Source organism: Myxocyprinus asiaticus, chromosome 9, assembly GCF_019703515.2.
Source record: "Myxocyprinus asiaticus isolate MX2 ecotype Aquarium Trade chromosome 9, UBuf_Myxa_2, whole genome shotgun sequence".
Lineage (NCBI taxonomy): Eukaryota > Metazoa > Chordata > Actinopteri > Cypriniformes > Catostomidae > Myxocyprinus > Myxocyprinus asiaticus.
The window spans coordinates 50,339,427-50,357,293 of NC_059352.1; the positions used below are offsets into that span (position 1 = coordinate 50,339,427).

The 17,867-nt window shown below is 36.2% G+C and overlaps 1 protein-coding gene across 4 annotated transcripts in view; it reads right to left on the reverse strand.

Annotated features, from left to right (window-relative positions):
• The window catches only part of chchd6b (coiled-coil-helix-coiled-coil-helix domain containing 6b), a 33,511-nt gene extending 17,695 nt beyond the window's left edge, over nucleotides 1-15,816 (reverse strand). For 2 of the 4 annotated variants that reach the window (XM_051706397.1, XM_051706395.1), the window contains exons 1-6: nucleotides 15,572-15,816; nucleotides 14,934-15,012; nucleotides 14,726-14,774; nucleotides 10,899-11,043; nucleotides 8,200-8,220; nucleotides 5,482-5,565 (exon numbers count right to left, since the gene is read on the reverse strand). In XM_051706397.1, coding sequence (XP_051562357.1) covers nucleotides 5,482-5,565; nucleotides 8,200-8,220; nucleotides 10,899-11,043; nucleotides 14,726-14,774; nucleotides 14,934-15,012; nucleotides 15,572-15,655 — 462 coding nt within the window. In that variant the 5' untranslated portion in view covers nucleotides 15,656-15,816. Of the gene's footprint in view, nucleotides 1-5,481; nucleotides 5,566-8,199; nucleotides 8,221-10,898; nucleotides 11,044-14,725; nucleotides 14,775-14,933; nucleotides 15,042-15,571 lie in introns of all 4 variants that reach the window. The other 2 variants (XM_051706398.1, XM_051706396.1) reach the window with 2 other exon arrangements.
• Nucleotides 15,817-17,867: the final 2,051 nt, after the last annotated feature.

A 17,867-nucleotide genomic window follows, 5' to 3' on the forward strand; every position in this document is an offset into this window, starting at 1 on the left:
TATACGGAAAACATTAAACAGGTATGGTGTCCATGACAGGACACCACGAAGGAAGCCGCTGCTTTCCAACAAAAACATTGCTGCGTGCCTGAAGTTTGCCAAAGACCACCTTGACACTCTACAACGGTACTGGGAAAATGTTTTGTGGACTGATGAAACTAAGGTTGAATTTTTGGGCAGCACTACGTATGGCATAAAAATGGCACCACATACCAACATGAAAACATCCCAACGGTGAAGTACGGTGGAGGAAGCATCATGATTTGGGGCTGCTTTGCTGCTTCGGGGCCTGGACCGCTTGCCATCATCAAGTTTATCAAGATATCCTACAGGATAATGTCGGGGTGTCTGTGCGCCAGCTGAAGCTCAGCAGAAGTTATAGTAGGTGATGCAGCAGGACAGTGACCCTAAACATCGAAGTAAATCCACTACAGGATGACTTCAAAAAAAGAAAATCCACCTTTGGAGTGTCCCAGTCAGAGCCCAGACCTTAACCCAATAGAGATGCTGTGGAATGACCTCAAGAGAGCCGTTCACTCCAGACAGTTTAAGAATATGGCTGATCTGAAGCAGTTCTGTAAGGAAGAATGGTCCAAAATTTCTTCTGATTGTTGTGCAGGTCTAATCTGCACGCTTGGTTGAGGTTATTGCTGCCAAAGGAGGATCAACCAGTTATTAAATCCAAGGGTTCACTTACTTTTTCCACAGCATTGTTAATGATTAATGGGATGTGTTCAGTAAAGACATGAAAGATTATAATTGTGTGTTGTTAGCTGAAGCACATTGTGTTTGTCTATACTTGTGATTTTAATGAAGATGAGATCACATTTTATGACCAATTAATGCAGGAAACCAGCTAATTCCAAAGGGTTCACATACTTTTTCTTGACACTGCAGAATGTCCAGCATTCCAAATGTAATAGACTGAAATTATATATTTTTATTCATACTGAATTCCAAATGGTCTTCTTTCTTAAATGTATTTGCATGTTGATTTGTGATTGGTCATGTCTCTTTGCATATATTTAACCCTGTAGAGTCACGTTTACACTATGGCCACATCCATTGATTTTCACTTCGATTTTGGCTCACTGGAAGGGCCATTTCCTTCACTAAAAACGCTGTGCATTATTGCATACTTCGGAAAATGATGACTACAAATAGAGTTTTCGAATGAAAGTGGATTAATGTGGATGTGGCCTATGTATTAATTCTTGAGTGCAGTCGACAGAATACGAGATGCATGCTGAGTGTCATGATAAAACGAAGCGAACCTGATGCAGCGTTTTATTTATATAAAACTAAAACCTAAACTTACCTCAAACTTTAGCACTATTCCGTTTCTTTCAGGAAAGTAAATCTAGCTTTATTTTCTATTGCTATGATGTTGTAAGTATACTCAATAAAAGTTTTTGTGTTCTGTTGGGTTTACTTAATTAATAAAAGCTGAAATTCTCTCCCTCTCTTTCTTCAGGCGGTTAATAAATGATCTGAAACAACGTTTAAAAGCATAAAATTGAGATTCCAGTCACATTTCTTCCTGCTGACACTGGACGAATTTCTTCTATTTCTGCTCTTGTTTAGATAAAACATCATAATCAAGTCTTCTGATACAGTATGTACATACTGTATGTGTTGTTGCATTGTATTTAAAGTACCTGCATTTAATTACACTGTTAACCTTAACCCTAACCCTGAACCTAAACCTTGCTTACCCCAACCTCAGTAGCAGCAAATGTGTGAGAAATCTTGTGAGAAATTTTCAGAACAACATGTAGTTACATAATAATTACATGGTATTGTATGTATGTAAAAACAAAAAAAAAAAAAGTTTAATGACAAAAAAAAAAAAAAAAAAAAAAAGGTTAATTTATGGCCTAAAAATGTCTTAAATTGCTAAAAGGTTTCTGTTTGGTTTCAGCTAAAGTAAACTCTAGAGACTGTTGTGTGTGAAAATCCCAGGAGATCAGCAGTTACAGAAATACTCAAACCAGCCCACCTGGCACCAACAATCATGCCACGGTCCAAATCACTGAGATCACATTTGTTCCCCATTCTGATGGTTGATTTGAACATTAACTGAAGCTCCTGACCTGTATCTGCATGATTTTATGCACTGCTGCCACACGATTGGCTGATTAGAAAATCACATGGATGATTGTTGGTGCCAGATGGGCTGGTTTGAGTATTTCTGGGATTTTCACACACAACAGTCTCTAGAATTTACTCTGAATGGTGCCAAAAACAAGAAAACATCCAGTGAGCGGCAGTTCTGCAGATGGAAATGCAGAGAATGCGGACAAAGTCTACGGTAACTCAGATAACCGCTCTGTACAATTGCGATGAGAAGAAAATCATCTCAGAATGCTATTCTGAGATGCGGGTTGACGCTGTTTTGGCGGCACGAGGGGCACCTACACAATATTAGACAGGTGGTTTTAATGTTGTGGCTGATCGGTGTATGTTTGTGTGAGAATGGGTGTGTATGTTTTGCACTGAGGATGTTTTAGAGTCTCACCCTGTAATTTCTGTCTGTTTTTTTTTTTCTGAATTGTGGCTGATTTATTGATTGTATTTGACAGATCAAAATTGCTCTGTGTTTTGGTCTTTCCCAGATGGCAAATGGAGGAAAGTCACCAAGTCTTGTACTGCACAGATAAAGGAAACCATTTTTATCAAATTAAAAAAATGCATTTCGGTCAAAAATGACCGAATACCATCTGAGGGTTAATTGAAATGAACTCAACCAACACAATTCTAGAACATTTTGGCACAACTTGATTTCATCGCGTTCTATCCATTTAAATTTGTAAAATGGAAGTTTACTTAATCCATTTGAGTTGGGACTACATGAATATTTTTTGAGGTGTTAATGTTGCATTGATGAAACTGGACAGGGGATATAGGATGGGACTTGATAGGGATAGTAAATGTTTAAAGTGTTATGTTATGTGTTTTTGTACAAGATGAATATAAAGGGGGATACTTGATAGTGTTTAATGTTTTATGTTGAGATTTAGATAAGTTTCTGCTATGTTTCTGTTTACTGATGAGGAAATTTAGATGTTGCACATGAAAATTAAATGCCCGCTTCATTGAGCAGAGCAAATGCTGTGCTAACTATAGCACAGTTACTAAACAACACTCTGTAGTTCTTTCAACCAGCATGTATTTAGCATGCTAACATTCACTTTCACTAGTTAGTACACAAAGAAATAAAAGAGATTTATTTGAGTTTTTATAATTGTTTTTAAATGTAAACATTCGTTAAATGGACGTCTTTGATGGCTTGTTCGTGTTTTATGACGCTATGTCAAGTTAAAAAATAACCTAAACTGTTAAAAGTTTTGCTCTTTTCGTGGTCTAATTTTAGCGCATTCCCAATGCATTCCCGCTTGTGAACGGCCACAAACAAGTTTTGAAACGTGCTGAAATTTCAAACTAATATTTTGAACATTAGCTGCCATATATGCCTATAAAATTATACAAACACCATCAACGCAAGTCAGGCAAGCTTCTAGCAAAATTAAAATGAATAAAAGCAAATTCAGAGGCTGTGTTGGCCGCATACAACCTTTTTTCTATTGCACTTACATTTATACAATTGTTAACCTTTTTTGCATTACCAATAAAAAATAAAAAATAAAAAACAAATGAAACGAGACAGCTCGATGACGTATGCAGCCGACAAATGCGACCACTGGAGGACGCAGCCTTCCAAACGAGACACAGCCAGAGCTGAATACTGTGGCTGTTTACTTGCGAAAAAACTTCTGAATAATTAGTCTTTATAAACATTATGTACTTTGTTCAGCAATGTCACATAAAGTGATTTGAAAAAGTATTTGTCCCCATCCTGATTTCTTATGTTTTTATGTATATCTAATACCAAGTTGTTTAAAAAATTAAAACAAAATCTAACATAAAACAGAGGCAATCTGAGTAAATACAAAATACAGTTTTTAAATGATAATGTTATTTACTGAAGCAACAAAGTTATCCAAAACCAACTGAGCCTGTTTGAAAAAGTATTTGCCCCTTTAGTTACTAAATCCCCAAATCTATGAAACTGCATTAATAATGGGGTTCAGCTGGACTAGACACACGCAGACCTGATTACTGCCAGCCCTGTTCAATCAAATAAACATCTAATAGAACTTTTTCAGTAGCATGAAGTTGACTAAAAGGTCTCACCCAGTAGCACACTATGCCAAGGTCCAAAGAAATTCCAGAAATTATGAGGAAAAAAGTGATCAGTTTGGGAAGGGTTACAAAGCCAATTCAAAGGATCTGGGACTCCAAAGAACCACAGTGAGAGCCATTATCTCCAAATGGAGAAAACTTGGCACAGTAGTGAACCTTCCCAGAAGTGGCCGACCTTCCAAAGTTCCTCCAAGAGCACAGCGACGACTCATCCAGGAAGTCACAAAAAAGCCAAGGACAACATCCGAGGAACTGCAGGCGTCTCTCACATTAATAAAGGTCACTGTTCATGACTCAGAAAGACACTGGCCAAAAATGCCATCAATGGAAGAGAGGTGAAAACCACTGTTAACCCAGAAGAACAATATGGCTTGTCTGAATTTTGCCAAAACACACCTTGATGATCCTCAAACCTTTTGAGAGAATGTTCTGTGGACTGATGAGTCAAAAGTGGAACTGTTTGCAAGACAGGGATCCCATTACATCTGACATAAATCAAACACAGAAGTCCACAAAAAGAACATCATAACTACGGTCAAGCATGGTGGTGGTAGTGTGATGTGTGGGGATGCTTTGCTGCTTCAGGGCGACTTGTAATAATTGAGGGAAACATGAATTCTGCTCTCTACCAGAAAATCCTAAAGGAGAACGTCCGGTCATCAGTCCGCGAGCTGAAGCTCAAGCGCAACTGGATTATGCAGCAAGACAATGATCCAAAGCATAGGAGTAAGTCCACCTCTCAATGGCTCAAAAGAAGCGAAATTAACGTTTTGGAGTCCTGACTTAAACCTGATTGAGATGTTGTGGCAGGACCTTAAATGGGCAGTTCATGTTCAAAAACCCTCAATTGGGGGGAACAGAATAAATCACAAAGGAGAGTATATATAGAGGAAGGGAAGACTGAGAACAGGTGCTGCCAATTGTTTCAGTTTTCCTTTATTGTTGCTATGGTTTTACCATTAATATCTTTAAGATATGGTTACTGTAATAAAACAATGTTAAATTTCATGGTTATTTTGTGGTTGCCATGCTTCACTTCGTATAGGATGGATAAAGGTATTGCGAGAGAACCCTAAATTAAAGTGAGGGAATGCTAAATAAATTCCTCCCTATCCTCTAAGGGGCTCTGTATGAAACAGACGGACGCAAAAGCACAAAACCTCTTAAGGTATATGCCAAAAAAATACTTGTTTAATTTTTAAAACAATAAGTATATAGAACAGAACGAGATATAGTAAAACAGACCCCAGTGTGTTTATGTTCTTGCGTGCTACACACCTTCTTCTCCATCAGTTGTAGTTGCTCCTTGTAAAATTCTGCCAGATGTTTCAGTTCATCTTCTTTCCTCTTCAGTTGTCGAGTCTGATACAGAAACAGAGAATAAACTGCTCAACATCACAGTCACATGTTCATCTGCACCTGTCAATCATCTGATTGTTTTCAAGAATGTTTGTTCCTCTGATATTTGATGTTCCTCTCCTGTTGAACAGATGGAGAATGAAGGTTCTTCTACCTGACACATGATTGAATCTGCCAATTTAAGAAGCCGTCCACAACCGAAAGATCTTAGCAGCATGCAAGAATATAGAAAGACTGAATCATGATTTTTAAACAGCCATGAAAAACTTACAGCAAGAGAAAAATCAAAGTATGACAGAACAAAATGATTTTCTGTAACATGCGATTTAAATGAAACTCACTTTAAAGATCCTATAAAATCAAAGTTAGAGTTTTGTGGCATTTGGTGCATGTTTGTCAGCTTTGAGGTCATCTATAAGCTACTGTGCTCGTAAATGGTGACAAAACTACATTTCTGCAGATATATGCATTTCAAATTAACAGTCTATCTTTTTTAGGAAAACAGACCACAAATTTTGATGACATCATCTTGCACTCAGGGGCGTGTACAAATTTTTGTCCAATCAAATGCTCTCAATGAGAATGCCCCTCCCCCTACTATCACCTGCCACTGACTAGTAATAGAAAGTAGCAAATCATAGATCACAGCTGTTATAAATCAGTGCTGGGTAGATTACTTCTGAAATGTAATCAGGTACTGATTACAAATGACACAATTTAAATTATAATCTGTTATGTACACCGTTTAGGTAATCTAATCTGATTACTTTTGGATGACCTATTGGAAATTGTTATTAATTTTAAATATATTAAGTAACAATTAACCCTCCTTTCATTAAACATTAGTAAACATTTGTCAGTCGCTGAGAAAAATGTCCTAAAAATGTATGTTACTCAAGACACTTCATTTAATTTAAAAAATAAATTGTTGTTATTTAGGAAATTAGGAATGCGGATTGGACTTTTCATTATCCAGCTTTGAAATCAATCATGAGAAAATGTCTCTAGAGATGAATAATTTATTGTACATAATTATTCATGAGAAGGTGTGGCCTTAACGCCGTTTCTGCCACCCTGAAGCATAGGCCGTAGTGCATTTGCATGATAATGTACATAGAGCAAAGTTGCATGTTCCCAACACCTCTGAAATGTTTGTTTGCAACCTGTGCTTTTACAGAAGAGTGTCTAGAATTATAGACAGATGGCTTGTTTGAAACACATTATTTTCGATGCAGGGTGCAAATACAGTTTAGCATTTATTTGTGCATTCATCTTGGTGTATGTCGCCAGAGTATTTTCTATATTGTATATTTTTGCTTATTGATATTATGCTTGAAATCAACTGTAATCAGAGTTATGCAAACATATTCATATATTCACATTCATGTACTATTATCATTGTACTCATGCTCGATGTATTCCTTATATGGCCAACCCCGTATTCCTGCATACACTGTATACATTCGTGCTACCAAATGCATTCCTTATGTGCTCTTGTATATGTGTTTATGTTACTATATGACCCGATGAGGCTTCAGAGCTGGAGCAAGAAAGCCTAGTTTATTGTTTTGTTATTATTCCAAGTAATGTACAGCCGAGGCCTATCAACAACAGGATGAGTCTAGGACATCTGTGTTCATTTCTTGCTGAGATCAGGAAATTCATGACTTATTTGCATAAATACATATACGAGCGGGCCGTAGTTTATGTTTCCCCTCGGCCGCAGCTGTCATACTTCAATAGGTCAAAACAATATGACCTGACACCTTGAATTACAACTTAACATCGTGCAGAACTTTCTGCACATAAAAAGGAAGTGCTTTCTGGCACAGCCTCAAGAGGGTATAAAGACCTTAATGAATCTTTGGGTGTCAGACTAACATCACCCAAAAATGAAAATTCTCTCATCATTTACTCACCCTCATGCCATCCCAGATGTGTATGAGTTTCTTTCATCTGCTGAACACAAACAAAGATTTTTAGAAGAATATTTCAGCTCTGTAGGTCCATACAATGCAAGTGAATGGTGACCAGAACTTTGAAGCTCCAAAAAACACATAAAAGCAGCATAGAAGTAATCCATACATCTCCAGTGGTTTAATCCATGTCTTCAGAAGATATATGATAGGTGTGGGTGAGAAACAGATTAATAAATCTCCACATTTACTTGCACTTACTAAATGTGGAAAATAAAAAAAGGACTTAAATATTGATCTGTTTCTCACCCACAGTCATATGGATTACTTTTATTCTATTGCTTTTTGGAGCTTCAAAGACCTAATCACTATTCACTTGCATTGTATGGACCTACAGAGCAGAAATATTCTTCTAAAAATCTTCATTTGTGTTCAGCAGATGAAAGAAAGTCATACACATCTGGGATGGCATGAGGGTGAGAAAATGATGAGAGAATTTTTATTTTTGGGCGAACTATCTCTTTAAGTACTTTATTGTAGTGTAACAAAAAATATATATATATTTAGGAGCCTAATTAGTATTTTACATACTAGTTATTGCCTTTGTCTCATTGGTGATCCAGATTACATGTAATCCGTTACTACCCAGCACTGGTAATAATGCACTAAGGAACAATGACACATGAACACAGAGGGATAACAGTGAGCATCTTCTGCTTACCCGAACGTTTAACTCATCTGACTGAGAAACAACAGAGAAAGAGAGGAGAGCAAAACAGGCTAATTATAATTAATGATGAAGCCTCGTTATGAAACATTACACACTGTGATAAAATCACCTGATTGACTAATCACTGCTTAATTAACCAGCACTGAAGAGATGCAGAACATTCTGGAGCTGCTCGAAGTCACCTGACGTTTCTCTTGAGTAACTAAAAGGGGATCAGTGTCTTAAAACACAACATGATAAAATCAAATGCTACTGCTGCCATCTAGTGGTTATAAAAAAACAAACGTCATATTGCAATACCAGTTCTAGCTTGCTTTGACAAAAATGTTTTCCTAATGATTCTACTCATTCACGTTTAATCACGAGACTGAACAGATCATGACATAAAGATGAATGTTTCACTGTCGTCTGATTATATCACACTAAAATCACCCTGAGAGTGTTTACATGATTTGCATATTAAACAAGGATTAAAAAAATATATTTTTTTGCTTGATTGATTTGACCAGAAATGCTTAAACCTACTCATGTAAATGTCTTAAATGGTTTTTCTTTATCAGGGTAAGGTTATAAACGGTTTAAGCAAAAATCGATCAGCACAAGTCGTTTTTTTGTCCACTGCCCCAACTTTACCAGTATTCTTATTAGCTTATCCAATGTGCGCAACTGTTGTGCGCATGTCTGTTTACGTTTTGATGGCAGAGGAAAAACCTGATTATTTCAAATCTCATGTAAACGAAGGTTTCTTGCTTATACAAAAATCCGCAAAACGGAAGTTGATGATAAAAGTATTACTTAATAGATACTTTTAGGTGAATCCAAACATTACAAAAGTATTTGAAGACAAAGATACAAGACTGTGTACTTAACGTCTTAAGTTAAGGAATAAACTACAATCCCATGAAGCATTATGAATGACGTAATTAGGGGTCTGGGTAGCTCAGTGAGTATTGACGCTGACTATCACCCCTGGAGTCACAAGTTCGAATCCCAGGGCGTGCTGAGTGACTCCAGCCAGGTCTCCTAAGCAACCAAATTGGCCTGGTTGCTAGGGAGGGTAGAGTCACATGGGGTAACCTCCTCGTGGTCGCTATAATATGGTTCTCGCTCTCAGTGAGGTATGTGGTAAGTTGTGCGTGGATCGTGGAGAGTAGCATGAGTCTCCACATGCTGTGAGTCACCGCGGTGTCATGCACAACGAGTCACGTGATAAGATGTGTGGATTGACGGTCTCAGAAGCGGAGGCAACTGAGACTTGTCCTCCACCACCCGGATTGAGGTGAGTAACCGCGCCACCACGAGGACCTACTAAGTAGTGGGAATTGGGCATTCCAAATTGGGAAGGTAATTAAATTAAAAATGATATAAAATATGAAACTATTGATTTAAAATTGTTTTAAATATATTGTAAGTATATTAAATATATATACTGTATATATAAATTCCAAGTATACTTAAGTATAAGTATAGAAACAATATATTTTAAGTTTATTGCAAATATATGCAGATATATGCAGTTATAAACTGTACTAATTAGGGATGTCAATCGATTAAACTTTTTAATAAAATCAATACAAAAAGTGGCTTTAGAATTAAATATATTGTTTATTTCCATATTAATGAACATAAGCTGGTCTACAGTTCACAGCAATCAATTCATCAATCAGTCTGAGATTAATTATAAGGGCTTGTTTAAGGATGTGTCAATGTACACCTGCTTCAGACGGATGCTTTTGGAGCGTCTTGGTTGTGTTGCGTCATAAACGTATTGTTTTTAGATCACTGTGTCAAGTTAAACATAATTTGAAACTTAGAAAAACATGTCTTGAGATCCCTGCATTCGGATTTGCGCTCCATCAAGCTGTGTTTGTATGTAAGAACGTGTTCTCATCTTGTGCTGTCTGCTGTCAGTAAGTGTGGTTTGTTCTCTGTATAAGCTGCTCGTTGTCTAAACAGCGAGTTTTGCTTACTGCCCCCTGGAGAAAACAGATGGTACTGCAAGCTTGAATTGCTCCGATGGAAAGAATATTCCTTATTACAGTCCGGGGACATGATTAATTGCATTAATTTTTTTAAGGTGTTATTATTTTTTATACAATTAATCACACTGAATTAACGCATTAAATCGACAGCCCTAATACCAATATATAGTAGTTTGCGTCATTCTCGGTGCATCGCAAGAGTGGGCGGTCGCTGCAGAGCTCCTTTGGTGCACTTTGTTCGCAGTGATTCTCTGATTAGTGGATTGTTTCTCTTCAGGATCATGGGTAGTGTAGTTCTTCACCAGGAAATCCACTATTAATCACGATTGTTTAAAAATGAGTTGGTAGGTCTCTGTAAGCTCACGGTTGGTCTGTCTTTAAAGGTTTATAAGTTATCGTAAAAGATTAATTCGCCAAAGGAGAAAATGAATGGGATTTTTACTTCCAGAACCAGACTGTTGTTCTCTATTGTAGTTATTTGGGAACTGACTCAAGACTTAAAGTTAAAGACTTGATATTTGTTTTCCTTACTATCTAAGTTTAAAGCCATTTACATGTAAAGAAACAGAAGTTTGTTCCAGATGAAAAGCAGAAAAAAACATATAATATATGCAGTTTTAAAATCAGAAATTGATTAAATTCGCAAAATAAAACAATACAACAGTGTTTCAACACATCTGACAGAGGACAGACATGAATCTGTCTCACCAGGTTGTGATTTTTCTCCAGTTCCTGACGTTTTTGGGATCTTTCTCTGAGCACTGCTGGATTGAGATCATCTCCTGCAGCTTCTCTCTCTCTTCGGGCGATTCGGGATAACTCTTCCTGGACTAAAGCCTGTTCACGCTCGAACCTACAGCCAAAACACACATACAGATCAGCTACAGAGACCAGCAGACCCTGATTATATCACTACTGCCATTCAAATGACAATAAAAGCAACATTTACTTATGCAATGTGATGCATTTCCAAATAAAAGAGGATATTAAATGTGATAAATGTAGGACGAGGCTTGATTTAATACATCAGGAATTGATTTGATGTCAATATGATCTTCACAGTAGTAATCCATTAACCTTGTAATGATCATTTTTGGAGTTGCACTTAATATTATGTAAGATATGCAAAATCAAACACCTATATATAATGTGTGTTTCTTTAACTTCGGGCACTTTTAACACTGTGGATTTCTAGAAAGTATAGTTTTGTTACATTTTTCTCACTCTCACTAGTTTATTTAATTTGTGTACAATGTCCAACAGTGTATGTACATGCAACACAGGACATTTATCCTCCTGAGACCCTGCGTACACATGCGTGGACATTACATTTTGGCTTTGCTATACGCAACGCATAATTTCATTTCATTTAAACTGACTGATCTCAGTTCAGGAGACTCTGTGCTGTCAGTAAAGGGTTAAAATTTAAACACACGGAGTTTGTCTTTGGGAGAAACAACAACAAAACTACATCTGGTTAGAGTCCTAATTACGTTTTTACATTGAAACATCAAAAGATTAAAGTCTCTAGTTTCATCCAATATGCCATTTTTAAATCTGTGCAATTTATTGCGAAATGGCACGCTGACCAAGTACGTGGACTGTGTGCTCAGTTTCAGTTAAAATATCCTATATTCACTGTGCATTATCACACTAAGAATCAATGGGTTCATCCAGAAACTGGAAAATGTGTCTTTCAGAGGCTTTATATAGAGTTAGGATGAAAATAAGGTGCATTTCAAACTGTTCTGAGACCAGTGCAGACAGACAGCACACTGGAGGTTAAGTCATTCACTAAATAGGAAGCAAGGGAGCATCCTATAGCTCTCTATGCAGAATTTAAAATGTTTAACACATAAAAATAGACTGGAAAACGGCAGAAGATTTTGCCCACCCTATCAACTGCCTAGCTACCAACTAACAATGCCCTAGCGACCAACCAGAACAACCTAGCAACTGTCTAGCAACCACGCAGCAACACCATAGTGACCACCCAGAACACCCTAACAACCGCCTAGCAACCACCCATAACACCCAAGCAACTACCTAGCAAACACCCAAAACACCTTAGCAACTTCCTAGCAACCACCCAGAACACCCTAGCAACCACCTAGCAACCACCCAGAACAACCTAGCAACCACCAAGATTACCCTAGAAACCACCTTGCAATGCCCTAGCAACCACCCAGAACACCCTAGCGACCACCTATTAACACCCTAGAAACCACCCAGAACACCCTAGTAACTGCCTAGCAACCACCCAGAACACCCTAGTAACTGCCTAGCAACCACCTATCTATGCCGTAGCAACTGCAGAACACCCATCAATCTATCTGTCTTTTAAAACTTTTAAACTTTCAGGTCAGGCTCTGTAAAGCACTGTCTACAAACTTTATTTAACTAAACTATTTACTATTTACTATTTAACTTGAAAAGTAACAAAAATAAATAATGAAGGGCTGGTAAAATCTTTCTAACGCAGCTTTAATGAGACCTTCATAAAACAAAAAGAAAAATTTGAAATCTGTTCATTTCAATAAAATCACACTGGGACAACAGGCATGTGATTGGTTAAGCACAAAAAGCAGGAAAATGTACAGAACAAAGTAAGAGACAGCAACAGAGTAAACTGGTCAAGAAAAACATCATTTGATTGGTTACTAGAAGCAGGTAGACCCGCATTCCCCCTCACGCTTGCAAAACTCTTTTCAGTGAGAAATTCATGCCAAAAGTGTGAGCGCAACAAAAGGAAAATGGAACAGTGTATATCGGATTATTTCTGTAAAATATTTATGCCACAAACACAAGTCATTTACACGTTTGCAGTAGTTTATTTTACACATACAGACTGATTCTACACGGTGAGTCCGTTTAGCTGTTCATGACACCCTTTCTTTGCTTGCATATCGCTGATTGAGGGTTTGCAATGTCTTTGATTATGTTTAGACACAAAAACTGTGCCAGAAGAATACATACCAAACTTACTTTGTGTTAATATGCAATTACAGATAACACATGAAATACACTTATGAAAAGCATTAAAGTATTGCTAATATTTTTTTTCTTAGGCTTGCAAATTTATTTACACCTTTACAAAAAATTATGTGACATTTGATTTACGCTTTCACAAATCTTACTCTGTGCATGCAAATCATTTAGGCACTATTTTACCTTCATAGACGGTCCACTACTATTTAAATGAATGGGAGAAATTGGAACACTCAACCAAGGGGCTCTGAGCGCCCAACAGTCAACGGATGTAGAAAGGAAGTCCCGCCTTACAGTTAAAAGAGCCAATCACCTTTTAGATACAGACATCGCATGTCAATCAACTCTAGAATGAGCATTAGCTATACAAGCTGGGAAAATTGTGTTTTTGGTTACACTTTATTTACCAGTGTCCTTGTTACAATGTAATTACACAAGTAATTACTGATTATAACTAATTTAAAACATGTACTTACTATAGGTTTAGGGTTAAGGTAAGGGTTTAGGGTTAGTTGCTTGTAATTATGCATAATTGACTGTTATTACTATAGTTAATACATGTAATATGTGTAATAAAGACACTGTAACATAAAGTGTTACCGTGTTTTTTTAGCGTAATATGAGGTAAAGTAGCACCTCATATTATGATACTAGTATAGACCTTTTTCACAGACTGTGATGACGCGTTTCCGCCTTATTTAGCAGCGTAAATCTAGCAAACTTTTTTAGAATGTCATTTTTTTTTTTATATTGCGTGTAAGTTTATAACCTGTTTATATTCCCTGGAATTAGTTTTAAAAATAGCTGAATTACCACAGCTGCGAGGGGGATTCAATTACAGCTGCTGAGAGAGTGACAGTAATTTTGGCTTCTTCTCCCATCTGACTGTCGTAATCCAACGCTCTCTCTTTTTTTTCTTCTTCTGGAAAGTCATTCAAATGTAATAGTGGGTATTTTCTTTTGCTCTTGGAGCAAATGGGTAAGTGAAAATAATATTTGCTGTGGTCTCCCATTCACCGCGTTCCGAAACCCGGAGTGTGAAAAAGGTGTATTATCAGATTTTATTGCTGATTTGAAATATGTCCTTTGATCGTAATCTTGACCAACCATTTTTAAGATTTTGGTCTTTCTCCATTCAAGTAGACAGGAGCTGCACTGGCATGACTGGAAATAGCCTCCCGAGAGCCAATGATGCCCGATAGTGGACTGATTTGCTAGAGAGACTTTGTTTTGAGTGAGTGAAGCAGTTCTGAGGGAAGTTTGACTGACACTCGTTTGGGTGAAAAATGCTTGTCGAGAATGCACCGGACAGCAGGGGCAGAGCCAGGAGATTTTAACCGGGGTGGCCGGGCAGGGGCCAACGATCAGTCTGTGGTGGCACAGAAATGTTCTGGCAGCATTTTCATATCGTGGGACCGGGGTTGGGGGGGCTGGTGCTGCGTACATGTTAAGTCTCCAGAGTGTTCGTATTGTCTGGCCAAAAACGAAACTGCCCATGAAGTTGAAGAAACACCCATAAATGCATTAATACAATAAAACATACTAACCGTCTTCTAAGTTCCTCTTGCATATCTTCTGCAGATGGTCTGGGAGGCCCTAAAATATCAATGTTGCAAAACCACAATCCACAGTCTAATCATTCATAACTCTAATATTTCAGCTATTAAATAACCGGTCCATTTCAGTGACAGTAAAAGGTCAGATAAGCCTCCAGGAATGAGAATAAAATTAGAAACTAGTCGTGGTGGTCTGTACCTGGGTCTGGTTTTGGTGATGCCGGTTTCTCTGGAGATGGTCCAGGCTGCCGCATTCGCTGAAGAACATCACCTGATAACTAGCAGCACAGATACACTTCCATCAATCCTTTAGAAACATTAGATCAATTTAAAATGCAGGACTGACCTCCACTAGAGCAAGACAATCATTACAAAGTTCAGCACTTGTTGAAAAAGTCACCTCAAATCTGAATAAGATGCTGACATTGTTCAAATATATATATATACAAGTTATTGCAACAACACACAGCGGTCACTGATCACAGAACAGTCTGATTTCTCAATTTATTGAGTGACACTTACAGGTTTATATTTCAACTGCACATTTAATCATTTGATCTGAGCAGCTAAAATATAAAGATATACATGACAAACCAGCACAACTCTTTAAAGTGAACACAATTCATAATCATGATGAATGCAGTCAATGATACAATAACAGATCAGCTGATACTTTCATTTTCTCAATGCCATTGAAGTTCATTAGAGGACATGGGGACAGTTACAATAGTGTTGCGTTTATAAATACACAATTACAACAAAACATCCATGAGAAACAATGCACTGCTGGAGATAATGACGTCTTGTTTTTATATAGTATTTCATAAGTGATGTCACCTTAACTCCATGTAGAACAGTGACATTGTCCTCTTCATCCAGTCCATATGAAACTGATCTGGTCTTACTTTCACTTCCACCCATAACTACTGATATATACTGTAAATATATTTAAAAACAAAAGCAGTAAAATAACAGAATAAATTCACCCTGATTCAGTTCAGGGTCACTGCGTTAGGACGCACTCTCTCCATGCGGATAAAATGATCAAGCGCCCGATTAAATCCATCAAGCGTCATGTGATCGCGTGGTGCCACATGGGAAATGTAGTTCTGTTCAATACGCTCGTGTCTAGAGGGTAACCTCACGATTGCCGTATGTAACATATGCTGTTACTTTTAGGTTTAAGGTTAGATTAAGAGGTAGGGATAGGTTTATGGGTAGGTGTAGGGATCCTGCAGGACTCCAAATAAACACAAATAACTCAGTGTGTGTACTTTGCATGCAGCTCTCGCGAGACTTTGACATCCGGACGGTTGCCATCTAGACACAGCCTTTTATTTTTTTCTCTTATCGTCTTATAAATAATTTATGTAGGTCTACTATATCTAAAGTGCTTTCAAACTTAAAATAACAACACTAATAAACAGCTAGAAATGCATAATTTCTAGTTAGAAATGCAACATTTGATGAATGCACTTAGAACAATTAATAATTATCCATAATTATGCAAGACTGTGACGTTGAATTGTTACAACGAAATCCTTACGTAGCCAATTGAATTTATTTGGCCTCTTTTTGATAATTTTATCAGATTTGATCTATTTGTCGATTTTATCTGTCATTTTAGTGACATACATTGACGTATATACTGTATATCCTATATATATATATATATATATATATATATATAGGATATAAAGCAAGAGAAACAAACGTAATTGCTTAAAAGTGAATAAAATAAGAGAAAATGTATATACATATATGGTGATACAGCTCTTAGTATTACAGCAGTGGAAAAGCTACTGTAGATTTCCTGTATTTATTTTTTTGTTGTCGAATTTGTTTGTTGTTTTAAAGAGTGTATATATATATATATATATATATATATATATATATATATATATATATATATATATATATATATATACATTTTCTCTTATTTTATTCACTTTTAAGCAATTACGTTTGTTTCTCTTGCTTTATATTCTGCAAAAATAAAAATAGTAAACTGTCAAGTGTTCCTAAATAATGTTATCTAAAAATATTGCAAACATATTCACATCGGATGACGTCACTCTTGCACGTGAAAGTCACTTCTACAACCTGGTTACTACCGGAAAATACTGCATTTCTAACAAGATAAGAGAAGTACATTTTAAGATATTGCATGATAGCAATCCAAAAAAAAAAAAAAAATAAATAAATAATAATAATAATAATAATAATAATAATAATAATAAATACAAAAATAAAAATGGTCTAATTGCTACATTTGCTAATTTATCCAATTTACGTGTACTGTGCAAAATAGACAGAAAATCTGCATTATTTATTTTATGAGTGTAAACTCAAGTTTTTATCTGTCTCCCTTTATAAACTGTTAATATTACCATTGATAGATTTGTTTTTCTATTCTTCAAGTACACTCACAAAATGTACGTTTTACATATTTTTAATTTTATAACAAAATTTCATCAAATTAAACTAAGTAATCTTTATAAAAAAAAACATATTAATTTTATTTTGTTAGAAATTACATAATCCAATTTGATGGAATTTTGTTATGAAATGTAATTTTAAAAATAGGCCAATATATATATATATATATATTTGTGTAATAACAATATTTTTAAACACGTTAATTTTTGTTTTGTTTTATATTGTAAATACTTTATTCATAATAACAAATTTCTTCATGCTTTACCCACATTTTAACTCGTTCTAGTTGAGATATGATATCCCAAATTATACAATCTCTAAAACACATTTCTTGAGTATTATGATCTTGTTTTTCTTTCGGGTTGAGTTTATTTTCATTTCATTCATTTTTTTAAACGTATTATTTTTAATGTATAATAAATTATATCTTAATCTGAGATTTTTCTGTATTTCTCCAATGTAGTGAAAAAAAAAAAAAGAAAAAAAATCACTGCAACACGTCACAGTTCAGCATCCGTCAAAATAAAAGTCCCCAGTCGTCAGAGTGCCCCAGTATATACAAATACAATTATTATCCTGTGACCAAACTATTTTTGGTGGATTGGATTTTATTTTCTGCATTTAGATGGTAGCACATTCTTGGATGTATAAACACATGTAACTCATGTTAATACAGTCTGATATCAAAATGATG